The sequence below is a fragment of the Rhipicephalus sanguineus genome, chromosome 1 (assembly GCF_013339695.2).
Source record: "Rhipicephalus sanguineus isolate Rsan-2018 chromosome 1, BIME_Rsan_1.4, whole genome shotgun sequence".
In the NCBI taxonomy this organism is placed as follows: domain Eukaryota; kingdom Metazoa; phylum Arthropoda; class Arachnida; order Ixodida; family Ixodidae; genus Rhipicephalus; species Rhipicephalus sanguineus.
Window position 1 is genome coordinate 214,467,667 of NC_051176.1, and position 15,772 is coordinate 214,483,438.

Sequence of the window (15,772 nt, forward strand, 5' to 3'; positions counted from 1 at the left end):
GATGAAAAGTGTGTTTACTTGAATAAGGCGTTCAACCGCGTCCTCCTCAAATAGCTGTCTTTAATCAAGAATTCGGCCTCATCACAAGCTGAAATGAGCTGCTTTGTATTCTCTATTCCTTTCAGCTGCACATTGCCATTAACGCAAAGACTTTGCACTCTCTCGATTTATTTATTTCGTCATCACAGGCATGTTTACAGGCATAAATAAGACTTAGACGCAGCCGTGGGGAGAGAAGTTCAGGTTCAAATCTTCCCCAAAATTTTTGCCCTTGGGTAGAAACACACAGGTATTTTACTTTATTAGGATTAAGTGACCGAAATTACACTGATAAAAACGAAAGCCTACATTGCAATCAACGCGCCTTACGCCTCTACGTTGAAACAGCGCAGAAGTTTAGCGTGCTTTGACAGCCCTTGATGAAAGCACCACCATCCGTACTGCAGCGCCCCATGCGTCAGTCAGCTGTTGACACTCATTGTATGCAATGCCACCTGGGAGCCTTTAGTTGACACACTAACCTGTAGTTCTCTTTACTGAAAGTAAACGAAACGGTATCTGCCCTACGCAAGTTATTTTGTGTGTGGAATGTTATCTGCTAACTCTTTTTCAGGGATTGATTTTCAGGATTGTACCATAAGTCAATGGCACAATTACTGATTGATGCGCTAACAGGTAACACCACTATTTGGCTGGATTTTCTTTTGTGCAACTTGCGCTAAACTGTGGAAGGACGGTAGGCATGGTATTCTATATCGATATGCTCGCACAGTGTTTAGCAGTACTCGATTTGGATTGGAGTTTATTGGATTTAGACCATCGACTAATGACATTGATGGGGTACTGTGCTTCATTATTCACCGAGTGATAATGTGTGTTCTTTCGTACAAGCCCATGGCCCGCACGTTCGTTGTGTGCAGTAACCATCGCTGGTGTCGTTTATGTCCCACCCGCTTTTGTGGTCTCGATTTTCATTACGCTTTTAGTAAGTTACAGCATGCATTGTTGTTTTTATACTGACTGCCCGTATACTTGGGCTCAAGTGTTTGTTCTGTGCGGCATTTTGTTGTCCGGATACACCGACATCCGAAGATTGTGTTTACGTTAAATTCTATCATGAGTTCTTTTCTTCGTAAACATACACTGTAGATGTCATTTGTGCTTATTCATTCAATGCCATTTTGTGATATTTTGTAATATATTTGACATGTATCCTGGTGTGCTTTTTTTTGTCCGGTACCATAGATGGGAAGGCGCACTCGCATGTTTATCGTCAACGCTTCGAAAGTGATATATCGACGCAGTAGGAGATATTTCTCCCAGGCACGCATTACACATCAAGTCAACAGAAACTTAGTATTAGCTCTTCCTCGGACTGGTTGCCCTGTGCTTAATATATAAAACGACATTTACCTTCAGCACGCTTGCAGAGGCATTCGCCTCTTTAACTTATGTGGAAAAAGGTCTTGGACACAGTTTTTTTTCAATGCCCAGCATGTTTAAACATGCCAATCACAGTTGCTTTGTCGAAGTCGATATCAATACGTGTGCAAACTTGTGGATCTCAATTCATAGCTTTCTGTCCCTGCTTTTTGATCCATGCGATATAACAGAAAGAAAAAAAAAATGTTGTAAATCCACTACTTTGTCATCTTAAAAGTAATATCTAATGAGATTTTTAAATTAATGCTGTTAGACAGGGCAATCATTCTGGTCATATATTCATTTGGTCACTTTCTGGTGGGGTACTTGCCGTGTGGTTTACATTCAGTGGATCAAAATTGATAGATTGCTTGGAACACAACTGCTTAGTTCATTCAGAGTGCTCGTAGGCATTGTCACTGGGAGCGTGATCATGATCAGAGAGAGTCTTGATCACACGGCTTCTTCAGTACCTCTGGTAGCAGCCAAACACTCGTGTGGGGCAGGCTTTTTCCAGCTTCACTGTAGAGGGTGTGCCACATCACTGCAGACAGAGTTGCAGTGGGGCAAGAACCTGCCAAATGTACAATAAGTGCCTATCAACCTGTGGCGTTGTCTGTGTACGAAAAATCCCGATGGATGCAAAGATTAAAAGTGGGGGTTTGAGCACGAATTGAACCCAGGCATTCTTCGTAGCAGTCAGGCATTCTACCACAAAGCCACGCCAGTGCATGAAACTGGTTTGGAAAAAGAACCTATACATGCTTCATGGAGGGCGAGGAGCGACATTAACAAATGTAATATCTATTCATGTGGCACCCACGAATTGTGCAACAAGTGGGTGGTTTGAAGCTGCTCACCCATTACAAAAGGCTCAGCCATAATTATCGTCATCAGCCGCATCATCAACAAAGTCTGCAGCTATGTATGCGCACTGCACGTATTGCCTTACAGGTGTGCAGTCGTACTTCACTGCTTTTCAAAAAGTGAAGTATGGTGTAGTGGTTACTTCGCAACTGTACCTGCAGTAGGCACCCTAGGAAAGTTTACAGTGGCCGATCTCATGTGCACCGGTGTTCCTTCCCTCACAACATGATGAGGGGTCCATGAAGAAGCAAAGTAGGTTAAGCAAATGAGAAAGCTATGTGAACAGGGCCCAATAATACTATCGCATTCTACTCTTAGAGGTGAAGCTTAAGTGTCCTCACAGGTTTTATTCTGAAGCTGTTTATGCAGACCCTGTGCCGTTGGCATTGTTTGTGTGGTCACACTTTTTTTAGAAAAGGTCATGTGACCTGGGTGAAGAGGAAGGGTCTGATGAAAGGGGGAGAGAGAAAGGGGGGGTCACGGGATGAAGTTTACATAAGGTGGGCGATTGAAACAGTGATCTGAAAGGGGGGTCACATAATGAAGCTTACGTGAGGCGGGCGATTCAAGCAGTGGATTGAGAGAGGAGCTGTTGATTCTGACATGGCAAAAGGTAGACTGGTGTGGTGACTGGAAATGACTAGCAGAAAGAGAGAAGAGTCCAGGGTAACCCACGCCAACCAGAGCCATACACTGGAACTAAAGACCTGACTTAGCTTAAATAAACAATAAAGAAACTGTTAAGTAAGTGGGCAAAATGGAAGAAGAGATTTGAAGGGACTGAATGAAAGGGGAAATTGCTTTGCTGTCTGATGGCTTTCACAGCGTGAAACTGGCTAGACTTTTTTTACTATGTTTACCTTTATCTGGCAACTAAAACTGGTTCTCTGTGCAGTCTTAACTGTTTTTGTGGGCCAATCCTAAAAATATTGCATTGTAACACAGTGGTAGAAACTGCAAAGTGGTACTGCCTGCACAGTGGCACTATGTGGATATATTTCACTATATATCACTATGTGGAGGTGCCAGTGGTTTCATGCGCTACCAGTGGTACTGTGGTGGCAGTAGTGTGGAACCATGCAGTACTGCATGGTGGCAAAGGTGGTGTTCTTGAATTCTTTTCGTTGGGGCATTTACCATTCTAAGATGGCAGCGTATAGATGCTGCACTGGGTACCAAACTTGTCCTTGAGGAAAGGGCACTTGGAAGTACCGGTTGGCTCATGTGTATGAGTAAGGTATGGTGTAGGGAGCCTACATGCAAGATGGCACTTGCATTTAGGCTCACTGGCACCGTGGTGTGGGGAACACCTCCATGACACATAGTGCACCATAGTGCCACAACTAACAACCCTGAAATTATGCTAAATGCATTCTTAAATAGCAACTGGGGTTGGTTCTCCACATGTCTTTTTTTATGTAGCCCAAACTTACAACAGAACGCATTTTGTTAAATGCCTTTGAAATCGGTTGTGGTCAAAGTGTGAAATTAGAATAACTGTATGCGCTGAATATTGTACACCTGTGAGCAAAAGTATACGGACGAAGGGAGCGCGTTCCGCAGTTGCAGTCTGCGACATGTAGTGGCGAGCCGTCTTCTGTCAAGAGCATTGCTCTGGCAAATTCGCGGTCAGAGTAATGCTCTCGACAGCAGATGGCCCACCATTAGGCGGCGCATGCTGTAATTCTGTCATGCACTCCCGTCGACCGTATACTTTTGCTCACGGGTGTACATAATCTTTATACACGGAGAATATGGTCCTTGATATTGCAACAAAATAAGGCTAGCATTGGTGTTAGGTATTTAGTTGATGACACATGGGAAAAGGAGCTTACATTTTGCAAGCATTTCCCCCTACCCTGTTGAGGGAGTATCATTCTGTAGTTATAATACTGCTCCCTGCAGGAAATGTCCTGGATGCCCAAACAGTGTTAGCTGTACAACAACTTCTTGAGACTAGCCAACCAGGAGCTCAAAATGAAAGGGGTAGGTACAGAAAGCTTTTTCTTCCCTTGCAAGTGCTATTCCTGAAATGTTGTATAAGGTGGATGCAAGTGACTTGGCAAGAATCGTTAGCAGATTGTGAAGTTTGCAAAGGTGTGTCACTTAAAAAGTCTTTCATTTATACGTTGTTTTGTACTGTCACTTGTTGCCGCAAATTGCACTATAGGGATTTGAACTTGACTGTCTTGGTGTCACTGGTTGGAAAGAAGGCATATTGGTCTAGATCACATTTTATAATAGAAGCTTCACCATGTGCTACCAGCACAGTAGTAGAAATTTGTACAAAGGTAATACAAATTTGTACAAGTGCGAATTTGCATCACCTCACGTGTTGTCTGCCGCTACCAACAAAGAAATAAATGTGATGCCACAGTAAATGTTGCCTGCAGTACTCGCTTCGGGAAACAAATTCCAGCTCTTGTGCAGTGGTGATAGTAAGCAGATTCTGCAAAGCAATTAATTCTGCAAGAGGAGGTGGTAGCAAATGGCAGCAGGGAATGTGTGGGTTCTTGCTTACTAAAGTGAAGGATGATGAATAGCGCGAGAGCATAAAAAGAGACCAGGACAGAAAGAGTGTCCTGGTCTCTTATGCTCTTGCACTATTCATGATCCTTCATTATGATGTCCCAGGGTGATCAAAAGAAATGCGAACAGTGTGCGACAACTTTGTGCTCTGCTGTTCGCATTTGTTTTCATCGCACTCTTACCTTGGTGGTAATAAAAACATGCTCGAGTCAGTGCTGGGCAGTATCGAAGATACATGTATCTTAGATACTATCTTAGATACTCTTTGGGTATCTTGTATCTGTATCGCGATACATCTCACAAGACGGGTATCTGTATCTGTATTTCCAATACTTTCAATAATGTATCGTGTATCTTAAGATACGAGATACTGCTATAGAAACACCACCTTGAGAAGTTATAAACGTTGGCTGAACTCAGCTTCTTAAGCTGATAGTGCTGCCACTAAGCCAGCTCAATAAAACTAAAGACATTGACATACTTTTTACCTTACCACCAGTGTCCTTCAGCGAGGGCAGGTGATGAGGTCTGCGCGTTCTTATAGGTGGAGCGTAGTCACGTGGTGCCGCTCGCGCCATCTCGACAAAAACAAGCGTGTGAACGTCTACGCGCAGCCGACCTTCATTTTCCCTAATATCGAAGAACCCAGCCTTCAAAGACACGTACACAAGAAGAGAAGTTTTGATGACCGCACACGCTGGGATAGCAACAGTTTAATGAAATAACAGCTACTCGAAAGGAAAGCCAAGACACACACACCCACACACATGATAATGTAGAGGTGAGAACAGTGGGCATAAGACAAACAAAGCACAACCAAAACGCCCATGCGCCTGAAAAAAACCATGGAGATCAAAACACAGCGCATGGTACCTTTTAATTACGTTTCTCTAAAAACGTCACCTCTTTTCGTGATAACGATAAGGAAGGTACACGTACACACCAACCATGTCCATGCTTTTGCATTTGGTATGCTTCAATTATTTCTCTTTCACACTTCGTGGCTCCCTATACCAATATTCTCAGTATCATTAAAAATAGGTGAACAACCGCACGCTCTGCAATGAGCAGGCAAGTTCGCGCCTCCTCCTGAAGCGTCTTGGTTTTCCTTTCGAGTAGCTGTTATTTCATTAAACTGTTGCTAGTCCCAGTGTGTGTGGTCGTCAAAACTTCTCTTCTTGTGTGCGCGTCTTTCAAGGCTGGGTTCGTCAATTTTCCAAGCTATGTACCAACAAGCCCAACACCAGACTCTTCCTTAATCTTCCTTTTCACTTTTGTCTCTACCATGACACTTGCTCTTAGCCGCTGTACTGTCTGCATACTCCGGTGGGTGCGGCGTCTATCGCGCAAATTATGATGCCGTTATAGTGTCGTTATCAAGGTTTATCTTGCGTGGTGCTTCGTTACGTCTGAAGAATGCAAGAATGGGGTTGTCTTGCGTCTTGCGGCTTTTTGAGGCCATTGAGTTATATGCAAATTAGATTCTAATAATTCTCACACCATCGGTGCCGGTGATAGATGCTACAGAACTAGCATTTACGTAACAGAACATACCTTGGCGTACTGTATCTTCGTTCTTCCTGCTAATTATTCAAGAATATTTTAAGTCATGATTTGATTGTTAGCAAAAGTGCTTTTCTTTGCTGTCCCCTGTTCGCATCCCACACATTACGTAGGCATCTGTATAGTGCTTCCGGTCTGTTTACTGCAATATGTTATTGTAACCTGCTGTTAAAATATGGTCTGGGCTTTATTCGTATTTTTTAACTGTCTGCGTCATCCGTACTCTTTACATATCTACATACCATTTGAGTTTCCTGTTATGTCAAGGCGATGTTAAGGACAAAGGTAAAATGATCTGGTTGTGCCAGGAGTATACAGTAACTAAAATTCTGGTTTCTATTGTCTGGCCTTAACATCTAAGTTTACGATACATAATTCTCAATCGTCACAGCGTTTAGGAGGTGCCTGTATCGTTTATATAGAGTGTTTTAGGTAACTAGAACCAAATATTTACAAAAAGGTGGTTAAACTCAACTGAATGAAACAAAGGACAGGGTTTTCCGTCATGTGCGCTTAATTGATTAATTAACTCAGATCAAGTATACATTTTTAATATTCACTGCAGGGCCAAGTGTGTTTCGTTACATTGTAGTAGGCATTTAAAAACCGCCGATCCAGTTTTTTGAGGCAACGTACACGTGCTGCGTGATCTCTGCCGGCGTTTAAAGAAAGCCCGTGAAATATGACCACATGACTGCTCTCGTGCGCTGCCGTCCTGCAGCGCTCTCAAACGTGCTTCGAGCGAAACAACCGGCACACAGACTGTGACGAAATAAGCGGCCGCAACTCTAGGTATCTGCTACACAGTGCGTCAGTATTTTTGACGGCCGCACTCGGCAAGGAAACGTCATCGTCCTTGAGAAGCGGTAGGTTCTGATCCGCATGCCCGTTATTTCGCTTAAAACGCATCTAGCGAATGCTTCACGCCAGCCGATAAGTAGAATATTACAAGTCATTGAAGCTTTGTGTCCTCAATGTATACAAGATACCTCACAAAAAAGCACCACTACCAGCGTTGTTATTGCTGTAAACCTGTCGGGTGATCCGGTATTACGAAACCGGCAGTATGTTTACGGACATTGTAGAAGTGCACAGCAGTATTTGGGATCGTGCGAAGGCTTCTTATTTACGTTTTTTAAGTGGATGGCAACGCGCTAGCTGGTCGGCAAGCAGAGCAGCGACTCCCATCAGTTATAAAAGTGATAAGCAAAAACCACTAATAGCACAGTGTATAAAGAGCTGTCATGTCAGTCAAAGCAATCCCATTAAGTTGTTTCAGAATTAAACTGATATACTTTGAGTAATGAAAAAATCCGTAAACAGCGGATGGGTGCTCGATCCGACATTTCGACCAGTAGGCTTGTCTTCATCAAGGCTGGAACTCGTCAAACCACCCACCCACTGTTTACAGATTTTTTCACCGCAAGCTTTCATCTTCCCCTTCCTGCCATTTTTTGGATACTTTGAGGAAGAAATACCGAACTTTTCGGATACCAACATATATTTCATTAAAATTAAACAAGGTTTGTCGCAGGTGAGTAAATTTTGGAGCGAACGTTTTTGTAAATAGGTGTTTGCTGCTTCATTATATAGATCTACAATAACAAATTTACAAATGTATCGAAGTATCTTAAGATACAATTGGGAAGTATCATATCGGATACAATAATTTTGGAAGTATCTTGTATCTGTATTTCAAATACTTCTTGCCCGAGTATCTTGTATCGTATCGCGATACAATTTCAAAGTATCTTTGCCCAGCCCTGGCTCGAGTTACCCTTCATTGTATCATGAATGATTCTAGTGGCTTTTTATTACCAGCCAAATTACTAATGAGAACTAACAGACAATAATGCCCAGGAAAGTATATGGGATGTTATTTGTAATAATTGGGATATAAATATGAAGAAAGTAAAATGGACGAAAAGATAATTTGCTGCCGGCAGGGACCGAGCCTGCGACCTTCGAATAACGCGTCCGATGCTCTACCACTGAGCTATGGCGGCGATCATCCCCCTGTCCACTCTATAGGGTATATATGTGTATTTAAACCTAGGAGTGTTAGCCAGCACCGATCACAGCCATGGCAGCAAGTGTGGAACGCTTTTTTTCTGCCTCTTGGCGTCACGTAGCACGTGATTATCTTTTTACGAGCTGGCAGCTGACCAATAATCCCTCGCATACTACCTGAAGGCATCAAGTCTGCCAGAAGGAGACCCTCGCTATGAATGAAGGAAAGAAGATTACTTTTAAGGGCTCGTTTTTCTTTGTTAGACACAATATTAATGAGAACAGACAATAATGCCCAGGAAAGTATCATCATCAGCCTGTCTACGCCCACTGCAGGGCAAAGGCCTCTCCCATGTTCCGCCAATCAACCCGGTCTTGTGCTTTCTGCTGCCACGTAATACCTGCAAACTTCTTAATCTCATCTACCCACCTGATTTTCTGTCTCCCCCTCACGCGTTTGCCATCTCTTGGAATCAAGGGATTCCAAGAGATGAGACATCAGCAGTCATGCAGGCACTGCGGAATCAAGGCATCGACGAAGCCTATATAAACATAATGGAAGAAATCTACAGCTGATCCACAGCCACTATAGTCCGCCATAAAGAAAGCGACAGAATCCCAATAAAGAAGGGCGTACGGCAGGGAGACACGATCTCTCCAATGTTATTCACCGCGTGTTTACAGGAGGTTTTCAGGGCCCTAGATTGGGAAGAGCTAGGGATAAGAGTTAATGGAGAGTATCTCAGTAACCTACGATTCGCTGATGACATTGCATTGATGAGTAACGCGGGAGACGAATTGCAGCTCATGATTACTGAACTGGATACGGAAAGTAGAAGAGTAGGTCTGAAAATTAATATGCATAAAACTAAAGTAATGTGGAACAATCTTGGTAGAGAACAGCGCTTTGCGATAGGTGGCGAGACACTGGAAGTTGTAAAGGAGTACGTCTACTTAGGACAGGTAGTAACCGCGGAGCCGAACCATGAGAGTGAAATAACTAGAAGAATAAGGATGGGTTGGGGCTCATTCGGCAAGCATTATCAAATCATGAATGGTAATCTACCACTATCCCTCAAGAGGAAGGTATATAACAGCTGCATCTTACCAGTACTTACCTACGGAGCAGAAACCTGGAGACTTACAAAGAGGGTTCAACTTAAATTGAGGACGACGCAGCGAGCGATGGAAAGGAAAATGATAGGTGTAACCTTAAGAGACAGGAAGAGAGCAGAGTGGGTCAGGGAACAAACGGGGGTTAATGACATCATAGTTGAAATCAAGAAGAAGAAATGGATATGGGCCGGGCACGTAGCACGTCGGCAGGATAACCGGTGGTCAGGAAAGTATAGGGGATGTTATTTGTAACAATTGGGTTATAAATTTGTAGAAAGTAAAGAGGACGAAAAGATAACTTGCCGCTGCCAGGGACCGAACCTGCAACCTTCGAATAACGCGTCCGATGCTCTACCACTGAGCTACGGTGGCGGTCGTCCCTCCGTGCACTTTATAGGGTACATATGTGTATTTAAACCTAGGAGTGTTAGCCAGCGCCGATCGCAGTCATGGCGGCAAGGGTGGAACACTGTTTTTCTGGCTTTTCGCGTCACAAAGGACGTGATCTTCTTACGAGCTGGCAGCTGACCAATACATGACACCAAAAGGCAAAAAAAGTGTTCCACACTTGCCGCCATGGCTGTGATCGGTGCTGGCTAACACTCCTAGGTTTAAATACACATATATACCCTATAAAGTGGACGGGGGGATGACCGCCGCCGTAGCTCAGTGGTAGAGCATCGGACATGTTATTCGAATGTCGCAGGTTCGGTCCCTGCCGGCGGCAAGTTATCATTTGGTCCACTTTACTTTCTTCACATTTATATCCCAATTATTACAAATACCATCCCCTATACTTTCCTGGGCATTATTGTCCATTAGTTCTCATTAATATTGTGTCTAACAAAGAAAAATGAGCCCTTAAAAGTAATCTTCTTTCCTTCAGCCAAATTACAAGTGCTTGAAAAGAAGTGCGAACTGTCGAGTGCATAGGGGCCATACTGGTTGTATTTCTTTTTTATCACAATAGTACGAGTAGGCCAAATTAGCTGCTATAGTGCCTGCTAAAGCATGCAATGCGTTTACAGCAGCGCCAACAATGCTAAGCTACAGATGCTGCCCACCAGATAGTTGAAGATGCTTGTTATGATATGGCCGTTGACAATAGAATTACGCTCCCTATACGAGTTGCTAATACTATAGGATCCTTAAAAGGGTCCTGATCCGCCCCTCAGGCTTGGTAAAAAAAAACACATTCTGCAAACAGCAAACACTGCTGTGAACAGCTCGGCCGAATTTTCTGATCCTGCATGGCATGTACAGTCTACAAGCGGATCGCAAAGTTGCCACATTCTCGAGCGCCCTCTATACAGAGGCCTGTCCTCACCCTCTTTGAAGCTGCCGGCAGCGGCTCTATTTCATCATTTAACAGATTGCTGCTATTGGCCAGTAGCTGACGTAAATCAAGAGCAACGCCTGTATCAGATGCACTTCTTACCGCAGGGTGCTCTTTAGTGTGCTAAAATTACGCAGTAGCAACACTGGCATGCACTGGGATTAAGCAAACATGTTTCATGACAAGTGCTGACGTCGCTTCATGCCCCCTTTTTTTATCTCCCCTGTGTAGCTTCCAGCACGCTGGGACAAATCCCTATAACTCCGCTCATACTTGACAAATTCGAAAATTTTTTGCGGAAATTGATTCGTGAGGCAATAAACTCATACTGAGGTCATTCTATGATTACCTGGAAAAGTGTTTCAGGACCCCTTTAAAGAGAGCCTATGCAACAGGTAGTCAGTTAAGCAACAGAGTGGATACCAAGGGATGGGAAACACAGCCGAGGTTGGCAGAGAGTTAGATGGGGTGATGAAATTTAGAAGTTCACAGGCATAAAATGGAATTGGCTTGCACAAGATGGGGTAAATTGGAGATCGTTGAGGGAGGCTTTCATCCTGCAGTGGACAGAAAATAGGCTGATGATGATGATGCAGCTACTCTAGTCGATAAGTCATACTGGCGTGTTCATCAGTGGTTGCACTTATGCCTCCATTGCTTAACTGTATACTTACTGTAAAGGCACAAGACCAGAAGTTATTTTGGTAAGATAGTTGGTAAGATTCTAGTCACTTCATGTGAATATTACAAATGTAATATTCAGCTTGTATTTGCACACCTCTACCTATTTGATAACGTTTGCTTTATTCAAGAATTCTTGACTTGGCTGTTCATGCTCGCATAATGTTAGAATGCCCATTGTGCATAGAGTTGCAAGTTATCATTCTTGAAGTTTCCATTACTAAGGTTCTTGTAGAGACATTTATGGTTGTGTTCATATAACGTCATGCACTGTCTGAAGGGCTTTCTCTTATTTTTATTTATTTATTTATTTGTCAAATACTGTCAGCCTTTCCCAAGCCATTACAGGGAGTGGGTCGAAAGGTACACATAGAAGTACAATGCACAATAAATCAAAGAAGACATTAATAACGACAACCAAAACAACAAACAATGCATAAACCTCGTAATCAGGAGAAGAAAAAGAATGTACAAAAAATACCGCTATGCTATAGTGTACAAAAATATTCTTCTACCCTTTCCACAAAGCTGTCTACGCTATTCATGCCAATAATTTTCTGGGGCGACACGTTCCATATTTCAATGGAAGCCGGAAAGAATGAAAATTTGAATATGTCGCAGCGTGTGGCATATTGCCTGATGTGCTTATCATAGCACATTCTGCGGGAGTGACGATGCGGTGTTTTCAAGTGCTCATGTTTATCTATGTTTAGCCGATCATTATAGAGCAAGAAAAGAAATTTCACCGCTGCCACCCGCCGCCGGCAGGCTAGTGTAGGAATTCCTGCGGCATTTCGAAGAGCAGTGACACTATCATAACGGGAATACTTTGAAAAAATAAAGCGTAGTGCCTTGTTTTGGATTCTTTCCAATCTATCTGTGAGGTATACCTGGTGGGGGTTCCAAACTATACTGCCATATTCAAGGATGGGGCACACTAGAGTTTTATAGGCAGCTAGCTTAACGGATGCAGGAGCCGCAGCCAATTGCCTTCGCACAAACCCGAGTGTTTTAAATGCTTTCGTGTATGTGTTTTCAATATGAACGTTCCATTTTAGATTACTTGTGACAGTTACACCCAAATATTTTATAAAGTCTGTTCGTGTTATATCAGAGCCCGCCATTTTATAATTGAATGTAACAGGTGATTTCTTATGGCTAATAGTCATACACTTTGTTTTGCTGACGTTTATTTCCATACCCCAGGTCACGCACCATTGAGCAATTTTATCTAGAGAAGCATCTAGAAGCTTCTGATCGTCAGTACCGCGCACACACGTGTACACAACCAAATCATCGGCAAATAAACGCACTTTCACGCCTTCTTCAACACAACTAACAACGTCATTGATATAAAAAACAATAGCGGTCCTAATACTGACCCTTGAGGTACCCTCCGAGTACACCTCAAGTAAATCAGAGTTAGTATTATTAACAGTGACATACTGTGTGCGATTGCACAGATAGGCAGTAATCCAGTCTATTTTTCCAGTCTTCTTTTTTGTTACGTCTTCATTGCATGAAACTTGAGCATGTGACAAGAAGCAAAAGTAAGAATGTCCCTTGCTTAATTGTCTACAGTGGAAGTGGTTCCGGCTGCTGATGAAAGTGAAGAAGAAGGGGAAGAAGACACATTCCAGTGTGGCAAGTGCAAAAGGAAGTTCACCTTGCTCACCGCCTACTTTGCACACAAGAGGGAGCAATGCACAGGCAAGCTACCAACCAGCCTGTGGCACAGGCCCGCTCATAGCACCTCAACCACCATGGGCTCCGTTGACCGGTTGGCAGCTGCTTCTCAGACGGTGAGCGCTTCCAGCATTCAACTAATGTTGATGCATGCATCTATCTAGTATCTGAACCTTGCAATTTGGATGTTCACAAATTTCAAGCCCAGATGTGTGTGGTATTCTTATATACAGTGGACTCTCAGTAAACAGAAATCCCTTAAGGTAGGTCACCACCTTCAAAAACGCATTTTTTTTTTAATGATTTTTTTGGATTCGACATTTTCAAGCTCCTTGTCTATTCAAGAATATTTAGAAAAGAGAATTATGAAGTTATCTTGAGCTGTTCGAAAGTTATGACCATCTCTTAGACGCCTTCGAAACCGAAACTGAAGGTTTCCGATTTCACAACACTTGCCATGTCATCATAAATGTTCTTCCTTATACATATTACATAATGCTATGTTGTCTAAGTACATTCTTAAGCTTGTGGGGGATGATGTTTTCAGTTTATTTGAAAATTTCCACTACACGGCTGCGGCACTCTGTTGTTTAAGTTGCGCACGTTTTCGCTCGGCTGTCTGTGCTTTTTCCTACACCACTTCGAGCTCTTGGACTTAGTTCTGGCCTTTCAAGGAGAAAGTTAGAGTACTCCATGAAATGTGGCAAAGTATAGGACGAAAAAGAAGCATCAACGCAAGTTATGGAATCAATATACCAAGCGTGGACCCGCTGTGGCGCATGTAGATGAGAGTCAGCTGGAGATGCAAAACGAGCTAGAAAAAAAATCTATGTTCTTCAGCTCGCTCAAAAGGAGAATGCGCCGCTTCAAAGGAGGTCCAAAGCTATGATCCTGGAGAATTTCAGACATATTGAATGTTTCTTTATTATATGGACATCCGATTCAAATCTTTAAAGCCATTTTTCTCGAAACATGATTTTTTGCATCCTACACATACGTGAACAGTGATAACTTTCTTTCTGATAAACACTTTCACATACAACTTTGCGTACTATTTCTTTATAGGTTGAGCTGTGCATTCAAGCAGAATTATTGAAAACGAGCGGTAACTTTTTGTACTAGGGTCAATTGTGTGCAAAACAAACCTGTCAAATATAAACCATTTCAGTCTTTTTGCGATAACGCGCCTTAGCTTAAAGATGGAGTGATCGTAGAGGTTAGGTGCACAGGATAGTGTCCTCACTACGTAGCTGCCAAGTTAAGTTTAAATCGCACCAACCATATTGTAGTTATTACTGTTGGCGCGACATGCACATTTTGGCACATTTTGCTTTTTATAAATTTTGTTTTTTTACATTTTTAGCAGTTTCATCATTCTAAAACTTGAATTTACCTAAGCCCTACAAGCCAAAACCATAACTTTTGGACTGCAACTGTAAAATTTTTTCTCGAAGGTGGTGACCTACCTTAAATGGAATTGCTGCTTAAATGGAACAACTGCTTCTTGATTGTTTTCGTACCTGAATGTTTCAACCCAGCTGATCTCTCAGTAAACGAAACTCCTGTTAAACGGAACATATCTTCCTGGTCCCTTCAGGTTCTGTTTAACGAGAGTCTACTGTAGACTTTTGCGAGCCTTTGTGTTTATGGTATGCTTGAGCATAGCCGCCTTTAAAATTTCTGTGCCATTGCAATCACTCTGGCAGCGCTGTTCAACCTCCTTGCCCGACATCTTTGCATGAGCCCAGAATACCTAAGGTCAGTGGTACCTGTAAAGTGCCACAGCCCTTTTTTCTTTGCTGCCGGTCAGTCAGTCAATCACCATCATATACCAGTGGAACTTCGATTATATGTCCCCCGGTCCTGCGACGACCCGCGTTTTACGACGAATTGGCTTGGTCCCGGCAAAACCCCCATAGAAATAATGTATTAAAAACCTCAATTGTACGACGCAATTTTACGCCGGCCCCGCCTCGTACGACGCTTCGCTGGACTGTCCGAGAAAAAAAAAGACCTATGATGACGCGGGCTGGCACGCAAACACACTGCGGCCGGGCGAAAAAAGTCGGGAAAGCGAGGAACCGAGTTCGTATCCGCGCTGCCACCACAGGGCCTCTTCAATTTTTCGACACGCGGTCGGCCATAGCTAGCCAGAGCCAACGTTGGCCGGAGCCAGCCGGAGCGCATTCGTTTTGTCGCATTGCACTGCGCACTTCCGTTGTCGCCTTTTTTTTTTTCTCTCTCTCTTCTTTTGGGTGGTTTTGTAGTGACCCTTGTGAGCAGATAACATGGCAGATAATTTCGAGCTCGCTTTCTAGTATGCGATAACTTTCACTAGATTTCGTGTCGTTATACCGGACGTGTTGAACGGCGATTGTTGAGCCAATGTTTGCGACAGCCGCGGGAACCGAACTCGCCGCTGTCTAGCTACCAGAGGGCTGGGGCGTTTTAGCCGCTCGCGATTGGTCGAAGCTTGCAAATCGAATAGGCCTACTGCCGTGCTGCCATTCAGCCATTCCTTCACGTGTTTGCCTCATCGGTTGGTTGTGCTGCGCCGCAGCT

General features: G+C 43.3%; 1 protein-coding gene and 1 non-coding gene across 3 annotated transcripts in view; both read left to right on the plus strand.

The window, feature by feature from the left end:
• The first annotated feature begins 519 nt into the window (after window positions 1–519).
• LOC119407308 (zinc finger protein 341) overlaps window positions 520–15,772 on the plus strand; it is a 58,975-nt gene continuing 43,722 nt past the window's right edge. The window contains exons 1-3 of one of the 2 annotated variants that reach the window (XM_037674230.2): window positions 520–675; window positions 4,195–4,275; window positions 13,106–13,326. In XM_037674230.2, the coding sequence (XP_037530158.1) occupies window positions 645–675; window positions 4,195–4,275; window positions 13,106–13,326 (333 nt within the window). In that variant the 5' untranslated portion in view covers window positions 520–644. Of the gene's footprint in view, window positions 676–858; window positions 986–4,194; window positions 4,276–13,105; window positions 13,327–15,772 lie in introns of those variants that run through there. The other variant, XM_037674222.2, reaches the window with a different exon arrangement.
• Trnat-ugu (transfer RNA threonine (anticodon UGU)) lies at window positions 10,163–10,234 on the plus strand. Its single transcript has one exon. It is a non-coding gene; the product is annotated as a tRNA-Thr (tRNA).